General features: G+C 46.2%; 1 protein-coding gene across 6 annotated transcripts in view; it reads right to left on the bottom strand.

The window, feature by feature from the left end:
- Window positions 1–2,948: 2,948 nt before the first annotated feature.
- Window positions 2,949–25,414, bottom strand: part of DCAF8 (DDB1 and CUL4 associated factor 8) — a 68,132-nt gene continuing 45,666 nt past the window's right edge. For all 6 annotated transcript variants that reach the window (XM_068125678.2, XM_078782582.1, XM_068125685.2 and 3 more), the window contains 5 exons: window positions 12,367–12,474; window positions 10,327–10,457; window positions 7,878–7,997; window positions 7,313–7,420; window positions 2,949–3,889 (listed from right to left, as the gene is read on the bottom strand). In XM_068125678.2, the coding sequence (XP_067981779.2) occupies window positions 3,773–3,889; window positions 7,313–7,420; window positions 7,878–7,997; window positions 10,327–10,457; window positions 12,367–12,474 (584 nt within the window). In that variant the 3' untranslated portion in view covers window positions 2,949–3,772. The remainder of the gene's footprint in view (window positions 3,890–7,312; window positions 7,421–7,877; window positions 7,998–10,326; window positions 10,458–12,366; window positions 12,475–25,414) is intronic.

The following is a 25,414-nucleotide window of genomic DNA, read 5'->3' as shown; positions in this document are numbered from 1 at the left end:
CCTTTCAGCGTGCGTCATTGCCGAGCCCCCTTCGGTGCCCGGCAATGATGTCATGCAGCATCTGGAGATGGTATAGGAAAGGAGTGGTGTACAAAAGTGGTGTTTAAAGGTAGAAGTAGTGGATGAAAATACCCTTAGGACAATCCCCGGGTTGGACTTGGTCTGTGTGCCAAATGCAGTAGTTTCCGGCTCAGCGGGCTTTGCAAAAAACGCGAACATACAGACAGACAACAAATTTTATTAGATTCCTTGCCTTTCTGACTCATTGCCATCACTATCCTCTGTAGCTGGTCTGGTGATTCTGCTACAATTACTGTATCATCAGCATACCTGAGGTTATTGAGGGATGAACCCCAAACTATGACTATAGTACTACCATTCTTCCATCTCCACGAATTAGTTATTTGTAGCAGTTAAGCAGCAATGGTGAAAGTAGACAGCGTTGCTTTTTAGTGTTTCATTATCTGGGGAGAAACATCCATTTTCACTACTGCCATTTTATTCCATAAACATATTTTATTATACAAAGAAACAAATACTTTTGTAGAGGGTGCGAGGGGTTTAGTATAAATTTCCCAAAATTCTAAGATAGTTTCCATCTTTTACAAGGTTCTTGAAAAATTCCCATTACCTTCACATGGGTGACATTATCGAATGCTTAATCATTGTCCATGAAGCACATTCTATGATTATTCTATTTTTTTTTTTTATACGAGTACACCTGCTCTCTAGGGGAGCAGCAGGAAGGGTCGTGTTATTATCCTTTCTGGGGTATATAGAGATAACAGTAGATCTGGGGTATATACAACCTCATTTGAATGGTGCGCTAAAACCAAACTGTCATCCACTAATCCACTATTTCCTTCATACATGACACATCACAATGATCGTTTATTAATACAGATTTTTAGTTACACTTGTTTCCTACACACAAGTTAAATTCCATTGCATTAAGCAATTATACACTCTGTTCATTGCTCCCGACACGAAGCCTCACCACAACCTCGCCTTGACGACGCACGTACCTCATCATCGCCTCACGCCCATCATGGGCACCGCCGGCCTGACAGCACGAGAAATATGCGTGGCAGCAGGAGCTCTTTTTATTTTTGTATACAAAGTCGAGGCTCATGCCAGAGCTAAAGACATGAACAGAAACACACATGAAACATATAATAAAGGAAGCGGGACACAAGAAGGGGAGAGAGAGGGAAGCACAACAACAATCGGGAGATCTGTGGAAGGGAGAGGGCTGGGGTGGGGTACACGGTATAAACAAGGTGGACACTACTGGGGATTTCTGGAAAGAAAACAAGGAATTTGAAGGTGTGTATGGGTTGGATTAACAGGATTAGAAAAGATCAATGTTTTGGAATGGGGAGATATGAGATTGTGGTGAACAGCTGTTTTGAAGACCTGGAGGGGGGAGTTGGATTGAAAAGTGTGTGGGAATTTGTTCCAGAGGCAGGAGAAAAGAGGAATGAAAGAGTGAAGGTGAGCAGAGAGTCTTGATTTTGGCAGTTTAACCATAAGAGGGTTGCTGGTAGATCTTGAGCGTCCTGAAGAAATATTTGGGGGACGGAGCACAGACAGAGCAGGGAGAGCTAGGCCGGAGAGGAGTTGGAAGAAGACAAAGACCACCAACCTGCCTGCGGTGAGCGAGTGAAAGGCTCTCAGAATCGGCTTCATCGTGGGAGATACTAGGTCAGGTATGGGAGCATGCGCCGTTGCAGCGCGTCGCCGCATCCACTTTTCGACGGTACTCCAGGGGCCTCCGTCTGTCCATCCCCCAGGCTGATGCATGGCCCATTCCTATCTCCTTGAGATGCTGATAAAACTGCTGCAACCATGAGGCACGCAGTCGGCCCCGTTGGCCTCCTCCACTCACGAGGCTCCCTTGCTGAGAGTATCTGGTGAGCTGGGAGATACCAATGATCCTAAAAGCCTTGGTTTCTACAGCGTGAAGCCGAGCTATGTATGAGGCAGGAGCACAAGCCCAGAGGGGAGAGCAGTACTCCATCAAATTGCAGATGAAAGCTTTGTGTGTGGTGATTAGCTCTGGAGTGCCAAGGAAGGACTTCGTACGACGGATGATGCCCAGTAGGTGACTGGCTTTGGAGTCCACCCATACAACCGTTGGTACATCATGGGTGTTGAAGGTTGTGTGGTCGGGTTTCATCGGAATTGTATCCGTAGTTTCTGAAAAGAAAGCAAATACCTATTTCGGGGGAGGGGGTGGCAACTCCCCCAGTAGACCCCCTCAGGGCCCAATTTTTTTTAATGCTATGAACAAATTTTGGTACATCACGGGTGATGAATGGTGTGGTTAAATTTCATAGAAATAGTGCATGTAGTATCAGAGGAAAAAGCAAATTCCTATTTTGGGGCGGAAGAGGGGGGTCAAACCTGGATCCACTTTGACACCCGGTAGACCCCCTTAGACCCCGATTCCTTTAATGCCATGAACAAACTCGAGTTGCAACATACCAAATATCATTTGTGCCAGGTTTGGTCACAATCCCATCAGCGGTTCCAGAGAAGAGGTTGCAAGTATTTACGGACTGACGGACGGATGACGCACCATCACATAAGCTCCCCGGAACTAAGTTCCAGGTGAGCTAAAAAAAGGAATAAAAATCTCCTTGTGCTGAGGACAAGTGTTTGGGAGACTAATGCGAGTCTAGGCTTTGTGCCAAGCCAGAACACTGCCAGCAATAGTGTCTCTTGTCTACTAAAGCAGTCACATCCCTCATCTCCCACCTCCCCCCCTACTGCCCCCCTCATAACCCATCTCTGATTGATAGATTAAAATCTGGGGAGAAGACCTGGAAGCACCAGACTGATGGAAGCTGATGTTTAATCAATAGTTGGCAAGCAAAACATTTTGCTATTTCAAAACAAGGTCAGAGCGCTGATGAATGAAGGAATTCCCACGCCACCCTCCGACATACATGGTGGGAAAACTTTATTGAATAATTTCGTTCCCTTTTCCATTGCTTTGTAAGCAATTGCATGTAAGAAATTTTGGAAAGTCAGAACTACCAAGGGTTACAGAAAATGAATCTCACAATGGAATAATACAATTCTCATATTTTCAATATAATTTATTATCAACAAATTATAACGCAAAACATTCCCAACCACACGTTCTTCTCCCTTTCCTGTCATGTGACAACCATCTTTATCTCCTGTGCATTCCTGTTCACTCTAGCCATGAGGTCCATTGCAAATAGTTTCCACTGGCCAAATATTAATGGTGACAACCCCAATAACAATGACACGTTTCAATTCCGCCAGAAGACGGCCCTTAATACCAACAAGACCACAATGAGGTTTGTGGTGCAAGAAATCAAAGCCCACCTTTCCGTCATACTGTACACACACCACCTTGGCCTTCGCTTATTTATTTATTTACTTTTACTTCGCATTATCAGAACAAATTTCATTATGAACACACATGCCATTATTCCAATGCTCAAACAATAGGAAAGTAGATCTTCATTCAACGTAAGAGGATTGATGTAAAATAAAGGCAACCATAAAATGATGTTTCATTTCCAGTGTCCTTTTCCCACATCCACCTCATCCAAACAACAATAACCACTTGCAAAACAAAGCAATCTGATCAAATAATTTGGGCTTGTTATGGAGTAATTCAAATGCATCAAATTATACACAATTCCTCCTGCCAAACCCAACCCCATGACTTACTAAGTAAGGCCGCAACAAAATAAAACAATTCAATTGTAGATGTGCACAAATTGCATGCACTCTATGAAGGTGCGCACTGTACCCTCTCCCACTCTCCATCGTAATCCTCTTCGTCGTCGGAGTCATCTGACTGTGAAGAGCTCTCAGAATCGACCGTGACATCGGGATCTGAACGTGACTGTTAAAACACAAAAATGTTTTGGCGCGCAGTCCATTCTGGTGCAGTACAAAGCGAGACAGTGCATTCCATTTGTATATGGTGCACCGCAGCTCGATAGCGGGCTTAAACAGCATTCCAAAGCAGACACGGCGGTGTAGATATTCATGATGCCCTATTGTTGCATCACAAGACAACATTGTACAAGAAGCGGAAATAATTTCCCATGGCTAATTTAAAGAAGCCATCCCATCTTGTCTTCAGTAATCCCACTCTTATTCCCACCCATGGTACACTTAATTCTGTGGTGAGGTAGTTGCACTCAAATAAATAGACTTCCTTTCCTGGAAAGCAAACCTGACAAAAGGCAATCACAATTCACCGCTCATTCCACAAAGACCACAAGTGTGTGTCCATTCTCAGGAGAGCCAGAAAACAAGGTGGAAAACTTTCTGGCAACCCTCAACTCAACTCAACTGGACCGGACGGCAGCAGCTCATATGTCCTAAAACCCTGCCCTACTGTTCTTGCACTTCCTCTTTCTGCTCTTTTTCACCCTATCATTAGTTCTAGGTCATCTTCCATCTGCTTGGACATAAGCCAACATCACCACATTACATAAAAAGATGCAAAAACTGATCCTTTTAACTACAGACCCATCAGCTTACTTCCAATCATCAGCAATGTCATGGAATCCATCATCGCAGTTGATGTGAAATCATTCCTTTTCTCCAACCTCATCTCAGATCACAAATTTGGATTCAGACCAGGTCACTATATCGTGGATAAGCTGCTTTTGACTCAGCCAACAATCGATGGAGGCCCTCAATGCCAGACATGAGATCAGGGCCGTCTCTCTGGACATATCTCGTTCTTTCAATACAGTCTAGCATCCTGCCTTACTCTCCAAACTCTCTGCCTATGGTATCCAAGGCAAACTCCACACATGGTTTCCTGACTTCCTTCACTCTTATAGGCAACATGTGGCTCTCAACTCAGTCGAGTATGGAGTGCTCCAAGGCAGTGTTCTGGGTCCAGTCCTATTCATGATCTTCATCAACAATTTCTCTGACTCTCTGGAACATCTCTATGTATTTGCCGATGACTCCACCCTCTGCCGTAACATCTCTCATCCTCCAAACAGGCAGGCTGCAACCTATCCCTGTCTTCAGACCTTGAAAAAAAAATGACAAACTGATCAAACACTTGGAATATATTGTTGCGGATTTGAGAATCCTGTTTTTGTAAATATCACCCTCTGTAAATAGTAATTCTTGTAAATACCTCCGATTTGTGTAAAGGTCAAAGGTCGTCCCCTTAGTTAGTCCATCGCATGCACGTAGAAAATCATATACCCTTCTAAATAGTTATTTCTTTATTATGTGTTCCAGTTTAAGGCTCTGTTGCCCACTAGTTGACACTGCATTGCACCGAATTGAATAAGATAGATCCCCTTTTTCAAATTCCCCCAAAGCCTCCCTTTCCAACTGCATCATTGCCAACTGCATTTGCCGCCATTACGGCGTGGTCAAGCCTCGGAGAAAAAGGGGGAGGAGCTACATCAAGGGCGTTGCCCGCCCATCGTCATGAAAAGGTGGAGCCAGCGAGCCCCTACCAGCCAACCAGGGTTCATGAGATACCATCACGGGCGTGGCGCGCATTGATCTTGAAGCGCGTTATAAAAGCGCCCACGCAAGCCTTTTCGGAGAGATGCGGCAGATGTGGCAGATGCATGACCCAGGAGAGATGCGGCAGATGCGTGACCCAGCAGATGTGTGACCCAGCTGAGTTCTGAACCAAGGGATTTCTGCAGGGAGCCGCTTCAACCAGCCGGGTGAAGCCCTGACGGGGCAGCGAGTGACCCTACCGGTGTGCGGTGTAAAGCTGAATACGAGGAGCTGCCGGCTCTTCGCTTCCTGCCTGGAGAGGACCTGTTTACTGTGCCCTGTGGTCCCACCTTCGCATCCTTCCAGCCATTCGTTCCTGCCCTCATTCATCCATTTGTGTACGTGAGTTTGTCTTGTTTGTTCTGTCTGGGGAATAAGTAAGACTGTATAGATAAGCTAGAAATTGCTCTGTGTCCTTCTGCTCCTTCCATTTCCCTGTAAATTACATTTCTTTTCTTCTCTGCTTTGGTTGTGTGTAAATAATTAATAAATCCCTGTGTTCTTTCTTTACCCCTTTTGCTTCTTCACATTCGGTCGCTTTAGAGGTTTCCACATTGAACACCTGTGGCACGATTTGGCCAACGTTTAGGATCGGGTTTAGTTTTTTGTTAATGGCTCGAGCCACGGGCTGCTAAAAACCGCTCGGCAAAATAACATCTTGTCCGTGGTCTCAAGCGAAGTTGCCCACCTGCCTCGTGGAGGGAGCGGGGTAGCTTCAGGAGCAGAGACGGCCAGTGCAAATAGAAGGGGGATTAACCCCCCTCTTGCTAAGGGGAAGAGCCGTACTCCGTTTCCGTAACAATATCTTTCAATCCTGACAAATCTTTCTCTCTTAACAATCCTCTCAAGGAAGTTTAATCACTCAAACTCCCGAGTCTTACTATCAGCCATGATCTTTCTTGAGCAAACCACATTTCAAAGTTGGTCTCCAAAGCCAGTCGCCGACAAAGCCCTGCATCGTACAAAGTCCTACCTTAGCACACCTGAACTCATACCCACCTACAAAGCCTTCATCCACAGCTTGATGGAGTACTGTTCTCCCATCTAGGTTGGCTCCCCTGCCTCACACCTTGCTCAGCTCAACGCTGTGGAAACCAAGGCCTTCAGGATTATTGGAATGTCCCATGATGAAGCAGAGTCTATGGGCTTATCAATTTGCCTTCACATTGCAGACAGGTCAGTGGTCTCTCTGCCTTCCATCACCTCCTTTCTGGTATTGCACCCTCTGCTCTTCCTGTGCTTTGTACCCTCTCCCCCAGGTTTCTGCAGGGCACACCCGGTTCACCATCAACCCCCTTCTGGTGAAACTCGCAAAATCCAGGATCACTGCTCACCTACACTCATTGTTACTCTTTCCCTTCCCCCCACCACCCCCATCCCCTCCCCCCCCCCCCCCAACCACCCTACCCCTGCCCGTCCGCATGTGGAATCAACTTTCATATTCTCTTCAATCTCATTCTTCCCTCCAAGTATTCAAGACGGCTGTTCAGTGCCAACTCAGATCATCCCCATCCAAAACCATGATCTTTTCTATCCCACTCCCCCCTCCAGATTTCTAGTTTAAATTTTCTTAGAGTTTGCTATAGTATCCATATTGTTCACACCATGCATCCTCCGCTACCCCTCATTCCTCCCACACCCATCATTTGTTCATGTCTCCTATTTTGTCCTTCAACCCTGCTGTTGCTTTTATTCTGTTGCATTCTGATCCATTCCGTGTTCTTGCTCTTCCATGAGCCTTCACCTTGTATACAAAAAATAAATAAAAAGTGCTTACCGAGCGATGTCGAAGCTGCTGCATAAGTAGCCAAAGCATGTGGGAATTGAAAGGGCCTGCGGGCTCATGGCTTTCCTCATCGCGCTCTCGTTTATTCCTCTTGAGCACCTGCAACATGAAACAGTACACCTCAAAAAAGTATAGCTTTTTAGAATCCACAGGTATCATTTTCATCTAAGTTGCTTAATAGACATAAATGTCATTACATGTTTTATATTAAAAGAGATATTCAGTGCTCTTGGAAACGCAATGCATTGGATGGATCTTAAATATTGTTCTGATAATAATAATAATAATAATAATAATAACAACAAAATAAATAAAAAGTTCCTCTTAGCTTCACCAGAATTTGATAATGCCACCCAAGTGAGAAGGGATGAAATAAAAATAGAATAGAAAACATAAAGGGGAACATATTAAAATGTGCAATGCTGTGGGAGAGTGTGGAATAATGAGAAAGGAAGAGGAAAGGGGGCACAGAGGGGGAAAAGGGGCGCATAGAAAGAAGGATTAAGGAGTGAGAAACATATGACCCCAGTTCCAGAATAAGGTTGTGGCCCCTGACCTCTGACAGCTGCGAGAGATCAGGCAGTTCAGTTGCTGTTGGCGACCAGAGTTTTACATCTGAATCAAGCCCTGAAGTGGCTAGCAGTGGGGCGTGTGGGTGAGGCTCCAAGCAATTGAGCTAAAAATCAAGATGGAAACAAAACCAAGAGAAGGCTGCAATGCATGTTGGATAGCATAAAATGAAATCAATTGCATACACACTTAAGTAAGCACAATTCAAGTCGAATACCTTTCATTAAGACAGGAATAACCTATTGCCAAAAGTTGAAAATATTTTTAGACATGCAAAAAATCCAAATATTGCTGTTGCGTATGCAAACTAAACAAAGCACAGTTCAACCGAGATACAAAGCAAATGCTGCAAAATAAAAATGGATGCCCTGCAATTTCTGAATGATGGACAGTGGTATCAAATCTTAACATGCAAAATTATCAAACAATAAAATTTTCCAATTGGCACTGGCTTGAAAAGTGGTATGTGTCGAAAATAATTGCAGGTCAAATCTGATTAATCTCGAAGTCATCCCTGAACGGGTCAGGAAGGTGTGAATGCAGAAACGGCACAGGAATACGAAACTTGAATATTTTTGCAAAATATTTACGTATGAGGATAGTTCTAATAAAAGTTACACCAATGTGTAACTTAAAAAAAAAAATTGGCAAAAAACAACAACAATGCATAGTGGTATATCAATCCCATGCTCCCAACATATGCTTAATACATAGATTTCTCATTTATTTGCTTTGCTTAATACATAGACTTAGCAAAAAAATAAATAAATAGAGAAATCATCTTGTTAATGCAAGAACTAACTCTCCAACCAGTCTCCTTCCTCAAAGTCCAGGTGTTGCCTTGGTAGGTCTGTCTCTGTAGCATGGTCCCCCTCCTTTTCTCACTTCAACTGACCTCGTGCCAGACTCTGCTTGGGATGAGGGAGAATGTCTGAACTCGGTGTTTGCCTCCAGGTCTCATGAACCCTACAGATGAACCTGTGTTCACCTTATCCTCTTATAGCCACTGCCTTCTTGACTTTTTTCCCCACACACAAGAAGGGAGAGAAGGTTCTATCCAGCATCGACTCTTCATTGGCAACGGGCCAAGTTGGCAATAGTTCCCATGTTACAAAATCCTGTTTGCTGCTCTTTTCAACATCCTCCTCCTTTAGCTGCTTCCTCGTTGCCTGCAAGTCCACGAACATCACTGTGATTCACAAGAATGCAGTAATTATTACAAGCCAGTAGGCTTAGTTCTAACGACAAGAAAATGGAATCAATCACCGCTGCCGATGTCTACTTTCCTCTTTTCAGAGCCTTATCTATGAACATCTATTTGGATTATGTCGTGATCACTCAACTATGCATATTTTTCACCAATGGTCGGGGACTTCAAGTGTCAAAAAAAGGTCAGGACCAATGCCGATATGGTTAATTGGCCAATTGATCTGACAATTATTGGAACCTGTCTTTCAATCCTGACAAATCCAACAATCACTGACAGTCCAGAAAGAGCAACATTCTAACCCACCTCTTTCTGTGATAAGCTCTTGAAGGAAGTTCACTCTCTTGAACGTCTAGATCTCAACCTCTCTCAGGTTAACCAGAACTAAACAAATCCTCAAAAGCTTTTGTCCGTAGCACATTGAAGGACTGCTCTCACCTATGGGCTGACATACCAGCATCACACATATCTCCTTGATTCTGCAGAATCTGAAGGTCTCAACATCATTGTCATTTCCCATGAGACACAGTTAAATCACATATTTTTCTACCCACCATCTCATGTTGCAGATGGTGCTCCACCATCTCACGTAATCCTCCGTCGTGACCTGTAATCTTTTCTACTTCCATTATTCCCCTCCAACCAAACACTTTTGCATGTTAAATCCCCTCCTCCCTTTCTTCTTTTCCTGTTCATTCACTGTCACTTGTTGTCCGTTCCTTTGACACCCCCTCTTCGAAGAGCAAATATTTTGCCTACAAAATTATAAATGGGGGAAAAAAAAAAAAAAGAAAAAAAAAAAAAAACTTTAAAAATAAAATAAATCGATAAATAAATAAATAGTTCCCTACTTGCCCTCGCTAATGTTTTCTGTGATGTAGGCAGAAGTCCTTTCTTGTTTTGGCCTTGCGATCTGAATTGAGTTGCTCTCCAGGTATAATGTATATAGGACAGGCACGTCACAAACATGAAGTTGGAAAATGTGTCAATGTATGTGCCAAGTTGGAAAAGTTTATGTTCACCCACATAACCTAGAAACAAAGTGCAACTCATAAGAACCACCATGGTTCCTTTGTTTCGGTGATAACCAACCTTTTCTACACTTGGGGGTTGCCGTAAAGCAAACCGTTTTGGCATCCCAAATTGGTTATCAAAGCAAATGACTGAAATGGCACTTTTAAGTGACAAAATGAATAGTTACAAATATTAAACCATCCTGCGTACTCACCACACCACCAGTGTCACCCGGCAAAGCGAGCAGGATCTGAGCTGACTCTTTGTCCCAAACAAAGAGGTGTCCGCAGTCACTTCCGCTCACCACAAATTCACCCCCACTACCCATAAAATTGACACCTTTCACTATGGGTAGTCAGAAGATAAAAAAGTAGGCAGAGGGAAAGAAGAGAGTAATCTTTTTGTGGTGTAAGAGGGTTGAAAGAATGAACAAGACAAGGCATACAGGGGAAAATAATGTCATAACAGAAGAAAACTAAAAATACGTCAGTTATCCGAAATACTTTAGTGAATAATGGCAACAAAGGCGCTTGCACGAGTGGGGGAGAACAAAAATATGACATGTCAAGACAAAATGAGCAGAAAGTCAAAAAAGAAAAGGAAACATTTGAGAAGTCTATCCTTCTAAAATCTGCACAAAATAAGCTTTAAAATTACATGAATGGACATACAAAGACGCACAGGACGGGCGATTCCGTGCTCCCAGCGCAGGACCAGAGACGAGCGTGTGCATGTAACCAGCGCAGGACCGGAGACGAGCGTGTGTGCTCTCGGTGCAGAACCGGAGATGAGCGTGTGCTCTCGGTGAAGAACTAGACGCGAGCGTGTGTGCTCTCGGTCGGTGCAGAACCGGAGATGAGCGTGTGCTCTCGGTGAAGAACTAGACGTGAGTGTGTGTGCTCTCGGTGCAGAACCGGAGATGAGCGTGTGTGCTCTCGGTGCAGAACCGGAGATGAGTGTGTGTGCTCTCGGTGCAGAACCGGAGATGAGCGTGTGCTCTCGGTGAAGAACTAGACGCGAGTGTATGTGCTCTCGGTGCAGAACCGGAGACGAGCGTGTTTGCTCTCGGTGCAGAACCGGAGATGAGCGTGTGCTCTCGGTGAAGAACTAGACGCGAGTGTGTGTGCTCTCGGTGCAGAACCGGAGATGAGCGTGTGTGCTCTCGGTGCAGAACCGGAGATGAGCGTGTGCTCTCGGTGAAGAACTAGACGCGAGTGTGTGTGCTCTCGGTGCAGAACCGGAGATGAGCGTGTGTGCTCTCGGTGCAGAACCGGAGATGAGCGTGTGCTCTCGGTGAAGAACTAGACGCGAGTGTGTGTGCTCTCGGTGCAGAACCGGAGATGAGCGTGTGCGCTCTCGGTGCAGAACCGGAGATGAGCGTGTGCTCTCGGTGAAGAACTAGATGCGAGTGTGTGTGCTCTCGGTGCAGAACCGGAGATGAGCGTGTGCTCTCGGTGAAGAACTAGACGCGAGCGTGTGTGCTCTCGGTGCAGAACCGGAGATGAGCGTGTGCTCTCGGTGAAGAACTAGACGCGAGTGTGTGTGCACTCCTGGCGCAGGACCGGAGATGAGCGTGTGCTCTCGGTGAAGAACTAGACGCGAGCGTGTGTGCTCTCGGTGCAGAACCGGAGATGAGCGTGTGCTCTCGGTGAAGAACTAGACGCGAGTGTGTGCGCACTCCTGGTGCAGAACCGGAGATGAGCGTGTGCTCTCGGTGAAGAACTAGACGCGAGCGTGTGTGCTCTCGGTGCAGAACCGGAGATGAGTGTGTGCTCTCGGTGAAGAACTAGACGTGAGTGTGTGCGCACTCCTGGTGCAGAACTGGAGATGAGCGTGTGCTCTCAGTGAAGAACTAGACGCGAGTGTGTGTGCTCTCGGTGCAGAACCGGAGATGAGCGTGTGCTCTCGGTGAAGAACTAGACGCGAGTGTGTGTGCACTCCTGGCGCAGGACCGGAAGTGAGCGATCTGTATGCTCCCGGCGCAGGACGGGAGATGGCAGTGCGCCTGGCGCAGAACTGGAGATGGCAGCTTGCCCAGCGCAGAAACCAGAAACGTGTGTGTGTGCGCCCGGTGAGGACCAGAAATCGCAGCACGCTTGGCACAAGATAGGGTTGAAAAGCAGCTTTTTCTCGCATGATAAATGATAAACCGTGAAAGCTGTCACATACACGTTATTTACTAGTGGTTAAAACTCGGGTAAAATCACAACAAAAAATGAGAATGAAAATAATGAGGGGAAAAAGCTATGATTACCTGTGGCATTATTCCTGTGACCCTTGAAACGGCGTTTGTAGAGGGAGCCATCACCATGGTGAACATCACAGAGGTAAATGTCATCATCGTTGTAACTTAGCAAAAGCTCTGCATGTACGAGAAAAAGGGGTTTGGGAACCATAAATAATCATGAACAGGCACAGATACATGAATGTGCACGAATATTATTTTGGTAATGTGGATTATTTCAATGATGTTGAGACTCGACCACACAATTATTTCAATCATGTTGAGACTTATCTCTAGTAGAACACCACTCGATCGCGTATCTTTCTTTAACGTTTCAATGGAATGCACAAGAAAAGAAGTTAGGATCATTTTCATGTCTAGAGTCCAATTTTTTTTTTTTCATTTGTGTGCGGGGATGGTGACTTTTCACGTGATTAATCCAGGTGGCTTGAAAAAAGCTCGAGACACTATTATTATTCATCGATTATTGTCAATACAGGATTTTCTTCTTCTTGTTTAACCCTTTGAGTACGGATGACGTCCAGTGCCACAACCCACGAAAAAGTTTTGTGCACGGATGACGTTACTACACGTCATCGACTATACCTATAAATAGATCGGCAGTATGTGGTTGCATTCCCGTACCAAAATGCTAAATTAATCCCGTACCGGGGGTATTTTTATCAAAAAAAAATCCCGCACTCAAAGGGTTAACGGCCATTATTAACCTATCTTATAATTTGGGGTCGGCCAGGTGAAGCTTGGCTCGAGACTTCATGAACCGGCTGGCCAGGCCTGGCGTTTGACTATTTAGGGCAGGAATTTGAAATTTGGCAATAGTGCCTGCGATAGCTATTCTTCGCAAAGGACACCGTGGGATCTTTAACCTCTGCCAATGCATGCTGGCAGATGGGATGCCCTTTAACGTCCATCTCAGAGAAGGCACACACATTGATGAATCACCTTGACTGTGAAACACCGGGATGAGTTTATAGCTGGGTCTAACGCAGGCAGGCTAATGCAGTAATCAGTCATGAGTAATCTTACGCAGGCTAAACGGCTTATAGGTGAATATGCATACCTCAGTCTAGGCTCTAGGCCATCCTGTCAGCAACACAGGACTTTCAAAATGACATCATCTGCCCCAGAATGCTCGGCACGCACGTGCAGAAGCCCTTAGCAGCAAGTTTATATACAAGGGTGTGCGCGATACAAGGATTGCTACCTAAAATGGCCTAAAATAAGAAGCCTAAAATACTTGGAAAAGTACGTGCCTCGGCATAACGAATGACTTGGAGAACTTTCTCAGCTCAATGAACGGGCAGATGCTCACACTGAAAACTCACAATGATGTGGGCTCGTGCAAGGACCAAGTAGATGGGTGTGTGCTGCACAAATACTCAACAGATGAAATTGCCACCTTGTGGGAATGTCTTCTGTGAACATGGCAGGTTTGGCGATATATGTAATAGACATCCACAATTGGAAAGACGATGCTGTGCATCATTACCAAGTAACACTAACAAACTCTTCGATAAAGGATATCTTTGCGACGTGCAAATGCGTGCGACGTGCGACGTGCAAATGTCAACCGATATGGGTTTTTCAAGGACCAATGCCGATACCGATATTTAGAGAGCAGGGGGGCTGATGACCAATATAAGCATCTGATTAGGGGGCCTTTACACAGGATGGCAACCTTTGTCCCTCCCTTGTGCGACCATAAAATTTTCCAGGTCGCCGTTGGAGGCTCAAAGGAGGCAGAATGGTTGCCTAGGTCGTTCAAAGGTGGTACACAGGAGGGTCAGACATCGCCATGGACGCCATAAATTTTTTAACATGTTCAAAACAGTCGCACCAAGGTCGCCGAGGAGGTTGGTTGCTCAAAGGTGGCTCAAAGGAGGCAGAAGGGAGGCACAAGCATTGCCGTGGTTGCAGAATGGAGGCACAGTGGTCGCCGAGGAGGTTGGTTGCTCAAAGGTGGCTCAAAGGAGGCAGAAGGGAGGCACAAGCATTGCCGTGGTTGCAGAATGGAGGCACAGTGGTCGCCCAATGGTCGCCAGGTAATAGATGCGTTGTGCTGCAAATTTTCCTGTCAATCTGGGCGATGCTTCTGCCTCCCTTGTGCCTCCTTTGGGCGACCAATAGCGTGCATTGAACGATGACTGTGGCGACCGCTGTGCCTCCATTCGGCGACCACGACAACCCTTGAGCCACCATGGCAAAGCTTTTGCCTCCCTTTGCCTCCCTTTTGCTTTTGCCTCCCCCCATTTTACAAAATGGCCGTTTTGACCGCGATTATTTTTTACCGGACGACACAAATGCTTCTTTATGTTCTAATGAAATGACTAGATACACATATATGCCATAATTGTATTCTCCAAATGACCACAATTTGCATTTGTGTTGCCAGCAATGTCAATTAACCCACCAAGCACTGTAACGGTAACTTATATTACTAGATAGTTCCAGTTTGATCTTGTTTATACGTCACAATTTTCTCCACCACACTGGCACAAAGCGGTACATTTCAAACTAGCTTGTTTGCACTTGCATCGTCCCTGGCAACCCTTTTTGCATTTACAACAAATCAGCTCCCTTGATGAAATGCTGGCTTCAGGAAGCATGGACCACAGGGGTTTCCAGTTGTGGGGATCGATCCATCCCCAATCCCCAGGTGAGGGCAGATCCATAACAACCTTGAGCATGTTTCCCCAGCAGTGGCCACCCGTGTACACAGCCCTCTTGATTTGTTGTACCAGGGCTCCTCTGGTAGGGGGAATAGCTTGCATGGCTCGTCCTTTCTTCGTGAAGAGTGCCTGTCGAGCTTCGTCTATGTTGACGAGATTGCTGGTGCGATCGTAGAGAAGAATGGTGAACCGCTCGAGCACTGCCACAACGTCATCAGAGATGTCTGCTGTCCCCGTGGAGAGATGAACTAACGCTGGCGTCAATTCGTCAAATACTTTCCAGGTATCCCAGGCTGTATTCTTGCCCCGTGTATTAAATGACGAGACTGTGTCACACCCTGTGTATGCATGGAACATCGGGAGGGCCTGTGACTTATCTGGTCCGAGGAATGCTGCAATTTCATGTGCTGGAATATACCTGAAGTGCTGGCCTGTCCCAAAGGCCACCCAAAGCTCCTGGATTTTGAGTTTGGTTGTTGCTGCCACAGCCAATACCACTATATCTGTATCCACCGTACGCAGAAGAATTTTCTGAAATCCATCACGGACTGCATCCGCGAGATGTATCATCATTCGTGTATCAGCCTCCTCATGGTCACATGGGGCAAGATGACTGGTGTCGCGTGCGGGAATGCACGTCACATCTGAACCATCCGTGGTGACTATCTGCTTATCTGATACAAGATGTGTGATGTGTTTTGTCAAGAAGGCAAACAGTTCTGTTTTGTTTGCATCAATTCTCAGGAACTGCTGCCAATTTCCTGGAAGAACAGTGGATCCGTCAACTCTCCTTCGAATGCCTTTCCCACGTTTGTCCCTGGCTTGAGATTTTTCTACACATTTTTTCCTATCTATAGACACCAATGAGAAGTATATTTCGGGGGGGTGCACGAGACCCCTATCTAGCCACTAGACTAAAAGCGGCCATTTTGTAAAATGGCCGCCACGGCTACCATAGGACGTTTTCGCGGTGGGTCCATATCTGGAATTATTCATTAGACTATTATCTATGACTGTGCCAAATTTCATGCTTGTACGTATAAACCCACAATTGTTACACCTATCTGCCAGACTAAATGGAGCCACGCCGGTTGTAGCAAGAGTTTTTCCAGTTGAACACCCCGTGCTCATCTCAACCGCGCCCATGGACAGCTCCTACATCACCCTCAACCAGTACCCCAGAATCCTCTCTACGTTTGAGTGGTTTGAGCCTCCTAAGGGACCTGGACACTGACACTCTGCAAGCCGTCGATCAATCTGGCTTAGCCAGAGCCAGTGAGGGAGGAGAGGGCCAAAGTCGTCGCATCAGTGACCAGCCACTTAACACCCCTCAACTCCAAGCAACTGCAAGTGACTGAGTAGAGCTAAAGTGTTGTGTATGTTGACGTGTATAGACTGCCCTACCATAAGTGTTTTCATAGACTGCCATACCATAGGCGTTTCCATACTGTTTCTTTAACGTCAGTTTTATGAAAATGTTCATCATTAAATGTTCATGTTGAATAAAGTCCATGAGTATGAGAACGCTGTTCCACACACACAACAGCTCAAATCATACGGTCCTGCCAAGGAACAGATCCAGCAGTATTGTTGAAATACAGCTTGAGGTACTCTCGCAGCTGTTTCCCTGCTCGTGTGTCACGGTTGGGTCCAACTACTTGTTCGACACCGTGCATGTTTGCTTGCTGTCGCCATTCTCCAGGGATGAGGTTGTGATTTTCATCTTCTTTATCAAGTGCAGCATTCTGTAGGGCTGGATATCTCTCGCGCATTACATTGTGAAGACAGATGCATGCTTCATTGCTTCAACCACATCCCGGACAGCTTCAGGCAACAGCTGCATCGTTGAAAGGAGGACTTGAAATCGCTGAGCTAGAATGTCGAATGCATTCTCCACCACACGTCGGCCACGAGATATACGATAATTGAAGATCCGCTGCTCCTTGGCGAGTCCCCTGGAAGAGTATGGCTTCATCATATAGGTCCTGAGGGCAAACGCATCATCACCAAGTAGGAAGAATGGTGTGTCACGGTCATCATGTGGCAGTGGCTCAGGAGCGGGGAAGTTGATGGTATCATCTGCAAGGCACTGCTTCAGTTCTGATTCATTGAATATCTGGCAGTCAGACATCGTACTAAGGCCACCAACATCACACCATAGAAATTTGTAGTTGGCATCCACCAACGCAAGCAGGACCACAGAGAAAAACCCCTTGTAATTGTGGTAGAGGCTGCCTGTGTTGGGAGGACATCGCACTGCTACATGTTTTCCATCAATGGCACCACATGCATGAGGCACATTCCACCGGTTCTTAAAGTCATCTGTAACAGTCTGCCACTCTTGGGGGTTTCTTGGGCATTGGACAACTTCATTCTTATACTCTTCTCGGATTGCTCTGCAAACTTCTGGCACAAAGATAGAGCTAGTGCTATGTGACACACGATACTGGTACTGGAGGGTAGGGTACTTGTCCCCAGTAGCAAGGAACCTGAGGGTCGCAGCCAGCTTCAGACCAGGCTCCAAACTTGCTCTCCAATTGGTATTTTGTTTCGTAATTCTTGGGCCAACCCTTTGGAGGAGTTCATCGAACATCGCTGGCTCCATTCGAAAGTAATTGTAGAAGGACCCTTCATCTTCTAGCCGCAGTTCTTGCATCAGTTGGCTGTAGTCCCCGAATTGTAACCTTCTCTGTTGTCAGCCAGGGGCGGACCCACCAGGTTCGTGGTCTCCTTCTTCTGTGCCTGTTCATCCCTCTTCTAAGGACAGCAATGGCCATCTGGTTCACCAGCAGTGCTTGGTGACCTTGTAAGATGGCAGTATGCAAGAGGAGTTGGTTGTTCATCCCAAAATCTTTATCTTCTGGAGATGTTCTCACTTTGGCAGCTTGGATGAAACTGATGGAAAAGCACCAGAATCAGGGCATATATATACCCAGGCACTCCAGGTTGCCCAGCAGTCGCCAGGGGTCGCCAAAACAATGCTCAAGGGTCGCCTAGGAGGCAGAAGCATGGCTGAATGGTCGCCCAGTGGTCGCTGTTAGTTGCCGTTGGTCGCCAATGATGGCACAGAGGAGGCTCAATGGTTGCCCAAACATTGCTCGGGGGTCGCCTATGTAGCTTCTAATCGCGTTGGTTGCCATAGGTTGCACAGGGGAAGCAGGCAGGTGGCGCAGTGGACGCACAGGTTGCTCGTAGATCGCCATGAAAATTGCATTTTTGGTGGTTCAAGGGAGGCACAAGAATCACTGGAGCAGTTACATGGAAACAGGATTTTCTGGGTTTAGGCGACCATTGAGCGTCCTGGCCATTTTTTGGTCGTTCAAAGGTGGCACAAAGGTCGCAGCCCTGTGTAAAGGGGGTCTTAAAGAATTCAATAATAACAAGAATGACCTCACTGTGGTCACAACATGCGACAAAACCTGGTAACAGGCCGATTGGGAAACGCACATTTCAAGCACTCTTAAAGGGACACAATCATTTTTTTTTTTTTGAAGAGGTATGTTTTAGAGGATGATATCCCTGACCCATTAATACAAAAAATTTATTGGGGGAGAATAATAAGCCAGATAAATGGGTTTTGAAATCGGACTATTTTCACTTCCGTTATGCAAATGAGCTACTTCCTTCGATTTGCATGATGTTACGGGTGCACAACTCGTCAACAAACGTGTACGTCTGTGTTTCATCACAAATTCTTGTAGCGTTCAAGATGCCAATGTGCCAAGCTTTTAACTGTTCGAATAGTCAGGAAATTTGCCCACAGAACTCAGAAGTCTTTTTTTTTGCATCTCTGACCCACGGAAAGATCAATGATCGTGGGCTTTATGGTTGAAAAACCGAGGAACAACCAAATTCAACATCAAAACGTATGTTTATTAAAAATATCGTGTTGTTTGTGAAGACCACTTTGAGCCATCAGCGTTTGTATTTGATAAACAGACTCACTACCTGGGAAACAAGCATCGGAAATTGCTGAAACATGATGCCCTACTGACACTTACCAGGCGAGAGTTACATGTTGATTTGAAGCTATGCCCATGTGATCCAAGCTCAGAGCTAGTCCTCAGGTAGTTATCTATATTACTAGAATACTAGCTGGAGCCTACCTGTCGCTCCGCTTTTGGATCAATGAGTCGTCATGTTTGTCAAAAACTGCTACATTGGTTCACTGCATCTGTATTGAAGTCCATACATCACGATAGACTCGACAAGCATATGCGAATATTTCATCAGTTTATGAAGTGCCCTCAGATTTATTATTGGTCAATGGCTCATTGGGGCTTCACTTGTCATATGCTCCGAGGGCAATTTGCATTCTTGCAAGGTAGCCAATAGGGGGCAAGGGGAGGGGCTGAGATTTGGCAGACCCGAGTGGAGGTGGGTGTCTAAGGGGAGACTAGGACCAGTAGCGATGACGCGTGCGTACACACACACACACACACACACACACACACACACACACACACACACACACACACACACACACACACACACACACACACACACACACACACACACACACACACACACACACACACACACACACACACACACACACACACACACACACACACACGCCGTAATTTGCACGTGCACATGCGCGATTGTGGTTTAACTACGTTTGGCTTTGATTTTGCTTTTGGTTGTGCTCTTGGTTTTCCTTTGGCATGTTTTTTGCTTTGTTCTGTGTGACATCATATGCTGTGTATTGTGTCTACGTCCGGGATTTAAAATTGTATAACATAATAAAATAATAATTTTTATTAATTAAAAATTTTAAATTAATTATTAATTGGTAAATTTTTGAGAAATTGGGGTAAAGTCTTGGGGGAAGGTTAACAGGTGTTAACGATAGTCACCATGGCGTTTGTTGCACAGAACTTTGCGGTAACACCTAGTGAGGCACAGTTCCGAGCGTTACTAAAAGCGGACCTCTTGAAATTGGCCAAACATTTTAACTTGGAGGTCCGAACTAATTTGAGGAAGGCAGAGTTGCAGACCACAGTGATACAGTCTATGGTGGGATTAGGAACATGGGACGAGTTAGCCTGGCATTGGCTACCCGAAGAACCAGAAGACGTTGAGCTCCGGAAACTGGAGTTGCAATTACGGAGCCAGGAACGGATAAAAGAAGAAGAAAGGAAAGCAGAAAAGGAAAGAGCAGAAGAAGAAAGGAAAGCAGAAAAGGAAAGAGCAGAAGAAGAAAGGAAAGCAGAAGAGAGGAGAGCAGAAGAAGAAAGGAAAGCAGAAAAGGAAAGAGCAGAAGAAGAAAGGAAAGCAGAAGAGAGGAGAGAAGAGAAACAAGCAGAGGAAAGGAGAGTGGAACGAGAACTCCAGGAAAGGTTAGAAGGGAGAAAAGCAGAGGAGAGGAGAGCTGCAAGGGACCTCGAAGCAGAGGAGAGAAAAGCGGAAAGGGAATTAAAGGAACGTGACATGGAGCTTCAGCAGGAAATTAAATTCAAGGAGCTGGAGTTAATGAGAGAACGGGGAGAGGTACCACCCTTGCTGACGGGGTCGACACCTAGCCAGAACACCTGGGATGTGGGCAGACATGTGAGGCTGGTTCCACCCTTCAGTGAAAAGGAGGTCGCGAAATTTTTTCCACACTTTGAGAAAGTGGCTCGACAGTTAAACTGGCCGGAGGAGGCCTGGACCATACTAGTGCAAAGTGTGCTGGTGGGAAAAGCTCGAGATTTATTCGGCGCTACCAATGGACCAATGTGCAGATTATGAGGTATTGAAGAAGCACATCCTCAAAGCCTAGGAGTTGGTTCCTGAAGCTTACCGGCAAAAATTCAGGAATGCCAGGAAGAGGGAGAGTGAGACCCATGTGGAGTTTGCCAGAGTGAAAGAAAACATGTTTGATCGGTGGTGTGAATCGAAAGGAGTCGGGAAAGACTTCGAAACATTGCGAGACTTGATCCTGGTGGAGGAATTTCAACAGTGTGTCCACGAGGACATCAAAGTGTACCTGCAGGAAAAGAAAGTACCAAAGTTGTGGGATGCAGCCACCATGGCAGATGATTATGCCTTAACACACCGGATAGGGGTCCACGAACCTAACTCCTCGCCTAGATCTCCGCAGGGGAGGTGTGGACCAGCAGGTGCGGAGAACAACAATACATGGCGGCGGCCTCGAGATGAATATGGGGGCAACGCTGATACCCGAACTGTTCGAAATCAGGGGGCTACGGGCCCAAGACAAACTTATTTCCCGGGGGGCCCGAGGCAGACCACGAGTTTTTCCTACGGGCCTATTTGCGCCTTTTGCAAAAAACCTGGACACTTGATGTCCAGTCGTTACCTCATGAAAAGGGACAACCCAGAGCGGAGTCCGACTAGTACAACTCCGAATGCGATGGCAAACGTAAGAAATCGCCCACAGAAGAGTTACCAACCATTTATTTATGAGGGGTTGGTCTCACTCAAGGGAGACTTGACTAACCCAAGACCGGTTAGGGTTTTGAGGGACACAGGAGCCCATCAATCCTTAATGCTTGAAGGCATTTTGCCATTGTCAAAGAGTACCGCAACTGGTGATAGTGTTCGGTTACAAGGGATCGGTGGCTGTGTTAGTGCCCCACTTCATGTCATCCATTTGGAATCCGATTTGGTGTCAGGACCGGTCACCGTCGGTTTACAAGCCACGCTTCCTGTAGAGGGAGTATCTGTGATTATTGGGAATGATTTGGCCGGGGGGCAAATTTATGGTAACCCGAGGGTTGGTAAAGAGCACAACAGGGAAAATAACACCCCACCAGCTCGGGATAGCGACAAAAGTTCCAAGTTATTTGTAGGGGGACTGAACTTCAACACAGAGGAAGAAGTTCTGACCTCTGTCTTCAACAGATATGGGCCGCTGGTGGAAGTGCGGGTGGTAAAAGACAGGGAAACGCAACGGTCAAGAGGGTTCGGCTTTGTCACGTTTGCAAGCACAAGAGACGCCAGGGAGGCAGAGAAGAATTGGAATGGTAAGGATTTGGAGGGTCGGACCATAACAGTAGGGAAGGCATTTCGTAGGCGTCGAGAGGTCTACAGAAGAGGACAACTTGGCAGTAGTTTTGGGGTTGGCAGCAGCCGATATTACTATGGAGGCTCCCAGAGTTACGGCACCTCCCGAAAGAATGAATGTCAGAGCACTGGCCGAGAAGGAGACCGCCAGTCAGGTAACGGCTGGGACAAGTGGTCCCACCATAACTGTTAAGAGTCTGGAGAAGTTGAAGCACTATATATACGGGGGAGCCGCCGAGCCGGGGCTCCTACACGGACTAACCGTGAACGCCACGTTCTTAAAGGCGTCCAGGTAGTGAACTTTCCTGCACGGACTAACCGTGAACTCCACGTTCTTAAAGGCGTCCATGTAATGAACTTTCCTCCCCGGACTAACCGTGAACTCCGCATTCCTTAAGGCGTCCATGTAGGGAATACTCCGCTGGGCCTCCCGAAAAAGTGTTATAGAGAGGTTTAAATTTGGGGGCTTTGGTCACCCCCTCTTAACTGTCATTCAAGAGAAACTAGAAGTGGTTGACGCTTGGTCCAGAGGGAATTAATCTAGGGGATTGTGTGAAATTTTGTTGCTTTATTTTTAAGTGATGACTGTACCCGGGGGGAACTGATGAGTTGGGGGGGGGGGGGGGGGTGAGTTATCTGGTTTGTTTATCCAAGTTGGCCGGCAAAGAAAGTTTTCGCTGGGTTCAAACTTTCTTTCTTGAAGGGGGGGCGGGGAGTGTTACATATTTATGTGAATGTATGTGAATTACTATTCAGGTCTTTGCTTATCAATGTGTAGTCGATTAAAGGTTGTTGTGATTAAAGTGTCAGGAGCCCTTCTGGGAAAAAGGAGACCGGAAACGGAAGAAGAAAAAGACACAAGGTCCGGGAGAAGGGACGATTCTTCTTCTTCCTCGCCGAGCTCGGACGCGAGCGGGATCGCCATTGAGCAACGTAAGAGACTCGGCGTTTAAAAGCCCGTCTGGCGAGATGAGTTACCGGGACGTGTAACTACCCTTTGACACGTCAAGTCACTGTGGGTTCGTGCACGGAACCAAGCGTCCGGCACAGTTCGCCTCACCGTCTACAAGGCCGCGTACGGGTCTCACCTTGGGGCCTCGCGCGCTGGGCAAGCCGCGTGTTGCTTTGCCCACATTGCTTTACCCGCTTTGCTTGGCCAGGAGGTGTGCGCTGCAGCCGTTGTTCCCGGTACGGGACGTGCCCGGTGGAAGCACGTCAGGAAGGGTCCGTTCAACCGCCCACGTGCGGAGATCGAACTACAGGAGTACGGAGACATTGTGAGAGACATTGACCACGGAGGGAGTCGGGAGTGGGGCTCACGTGAGGAATGTATAAGGTGGCCATCTTAGAGTTAATGTAGATGAGTTTACATCTTTGTACTATTGATTGCTGATGGTTGATGGTTGATTGCTCGGGGAATATATCATTGATTATTCCGGATCCTTGGTGTGGGGTTTTTTCTTGGTTGGAATTAATATTGATTGCGTTACGAAAGCGCATACATAATAAATCTTTCTGGCGGAGTTCCTCTCACGGTCCGGGGGTCACCGAGACCAGGTAGTCACCGGGAGGACCACGTAACAGTAGGTAAATGAATAAATATCTTCAAGAAAGTTCAGAATCGTATAAATTAGTATGCCAGACGGAAGCCTCTCCTCAGTGAAAGACACATGAAAGCCCGCTTGGCGTTTGCAAAAAAGCACCTAAAGGACTCTCAGACTGTGAGAAACAAGATTCTGTGGTCTGATGAAACCAAGATTGAACTGCTTGGCTTCCGTCTGGCCACTCTGCCATAAAGCCCAGATCGGTGGAGTGTTGCAGTAATGGTTGTCCTTCTGGAAGTTTCTCCCATCTCCACACAGGATCTCTGGAGCTCAGCCAGAGTGACGATCGGGTTCTTGGTCACCTCTCTTACCAAGGCCCTTCTCCCCTAATTGCTCAGTTTGGCCGGGCAGCCAGCTCTAGGAAGAGTCCTGGTTGTTCCAAACATCTTCCATTTAAGAATTATGGAGGCCACTGTGCTCTTGGGAACCTTCAATGCAGCAGAATTTTTTTGTAGGCTTCCCCAGATCTGTGCCTCGACACAATCCTGTCTCTGAGCTCTGCAGGCAGTTCCTTAGACCTCATGGCTTGGTTTTTGCTCTGATATGTATTGTCAGCTGTGAGACCTTATATAGACAGGTGTGTGCCTTTCCAAATCATGTCCAATCAATTGAATTTACCACAGGTGGACTCGAATGAAGGTGGAGAAACATCTCAAAGATGATCAAGAGAAATAGGAGGCACCTGAGCTAAATTTCAAGTGTCATAGCAAAGGGTATGAATACTTATGTAAATGTGATATTTCAGTTTTTTCTTTTTAATAAATTTGCAAAACTTTCTAAAATCCTGTTTTCTCTTTGTCATTATGGGGTATTGAGTGTAGATTGATGAGGGAAAAAATGAATTTAAACGATTTCAGCATAAGGCTGCAACATAGCAAAATGTGAAAAAAGTGAAGGGGTCTGAATACTTTCTGAATGCACTGTATATACATGTTGTGCACAAGTTGTATTGTCAGTGCGCATGTTGTGTGTGGCGGAAACAACTTGCACATATTTTGCGCGACCGACGCACGCACACGCACGCACGCACGCGCGCGCGCACGCGCACACACACACACACACACACACACACACACACACACACACACACACACACACACACACACACACACACACACACACACACACACACACACACACACACACACACACACACACACACACACACACACACACAAAATAATGGCGCTTTAGGCAGTCAAGAGTTGTACGTCGGATGTCCCCCTCGGTGGGGAGAGAGCTGAGCTTGGCTTGACCTTCTGGCTTCAAAGGTCGATTCTCATTTGGGAATCAAACCAGATGCATTCACATATTTGTATTCCATATGCAGAATGGCAATTAATATACAAAGGGCCCACAGCCTCCATGGGACTCACTGAGTGTAATGAGTGGTCGCACAATCCGGCACAACATAAAACAAGGAAATGAGGCCATTTGGCCCATCATGGATGTGTTGCACTCCCAAGCATGAAGATGGAAGAGTCAGCAAGGATCATCGCATGAAGGTTCAGCTTCATTATATTCATCACGTCCGTCTTGTAAACACTGCGTCACCATCAATAGACGCTTCTTCTTGTTTCGGAACTGAATATTTCGGCCAATATTTATTCACATTTTGTACCTTTCCTTACTGATTTTATTGCTGTATTTGTTGTAATTATTATGAATGTTTATTTATATGAAGTTACATGTACTATAGTATTAAAGCACCAATTAAAATGTTGTTAGTGAACCATATGGACCTGTGCGGACCCAAACATTGTTATTTTTTTT

The sequence above is a fragment of the Myxine glutinosa genome, chromosome 1 (assembly GCF_964187855.1).
Source record: "Myxine glutinosa chromosome 1, kmMyxGlut1.1, whole genome shotgun sequence".
In the NCBI taxonomy this organism is placed as follows: domain Eukaryota; kingdom Metazoa; phylum Chordata; class Myxini; order Myxiniformes; family Myxinidae; genus Myxine; species Myxine glutinosa.
Note: the sequence above shows the minus strand (reverse complement) of the source record. Positions and strands in the feature narration are given on the sequence as shown.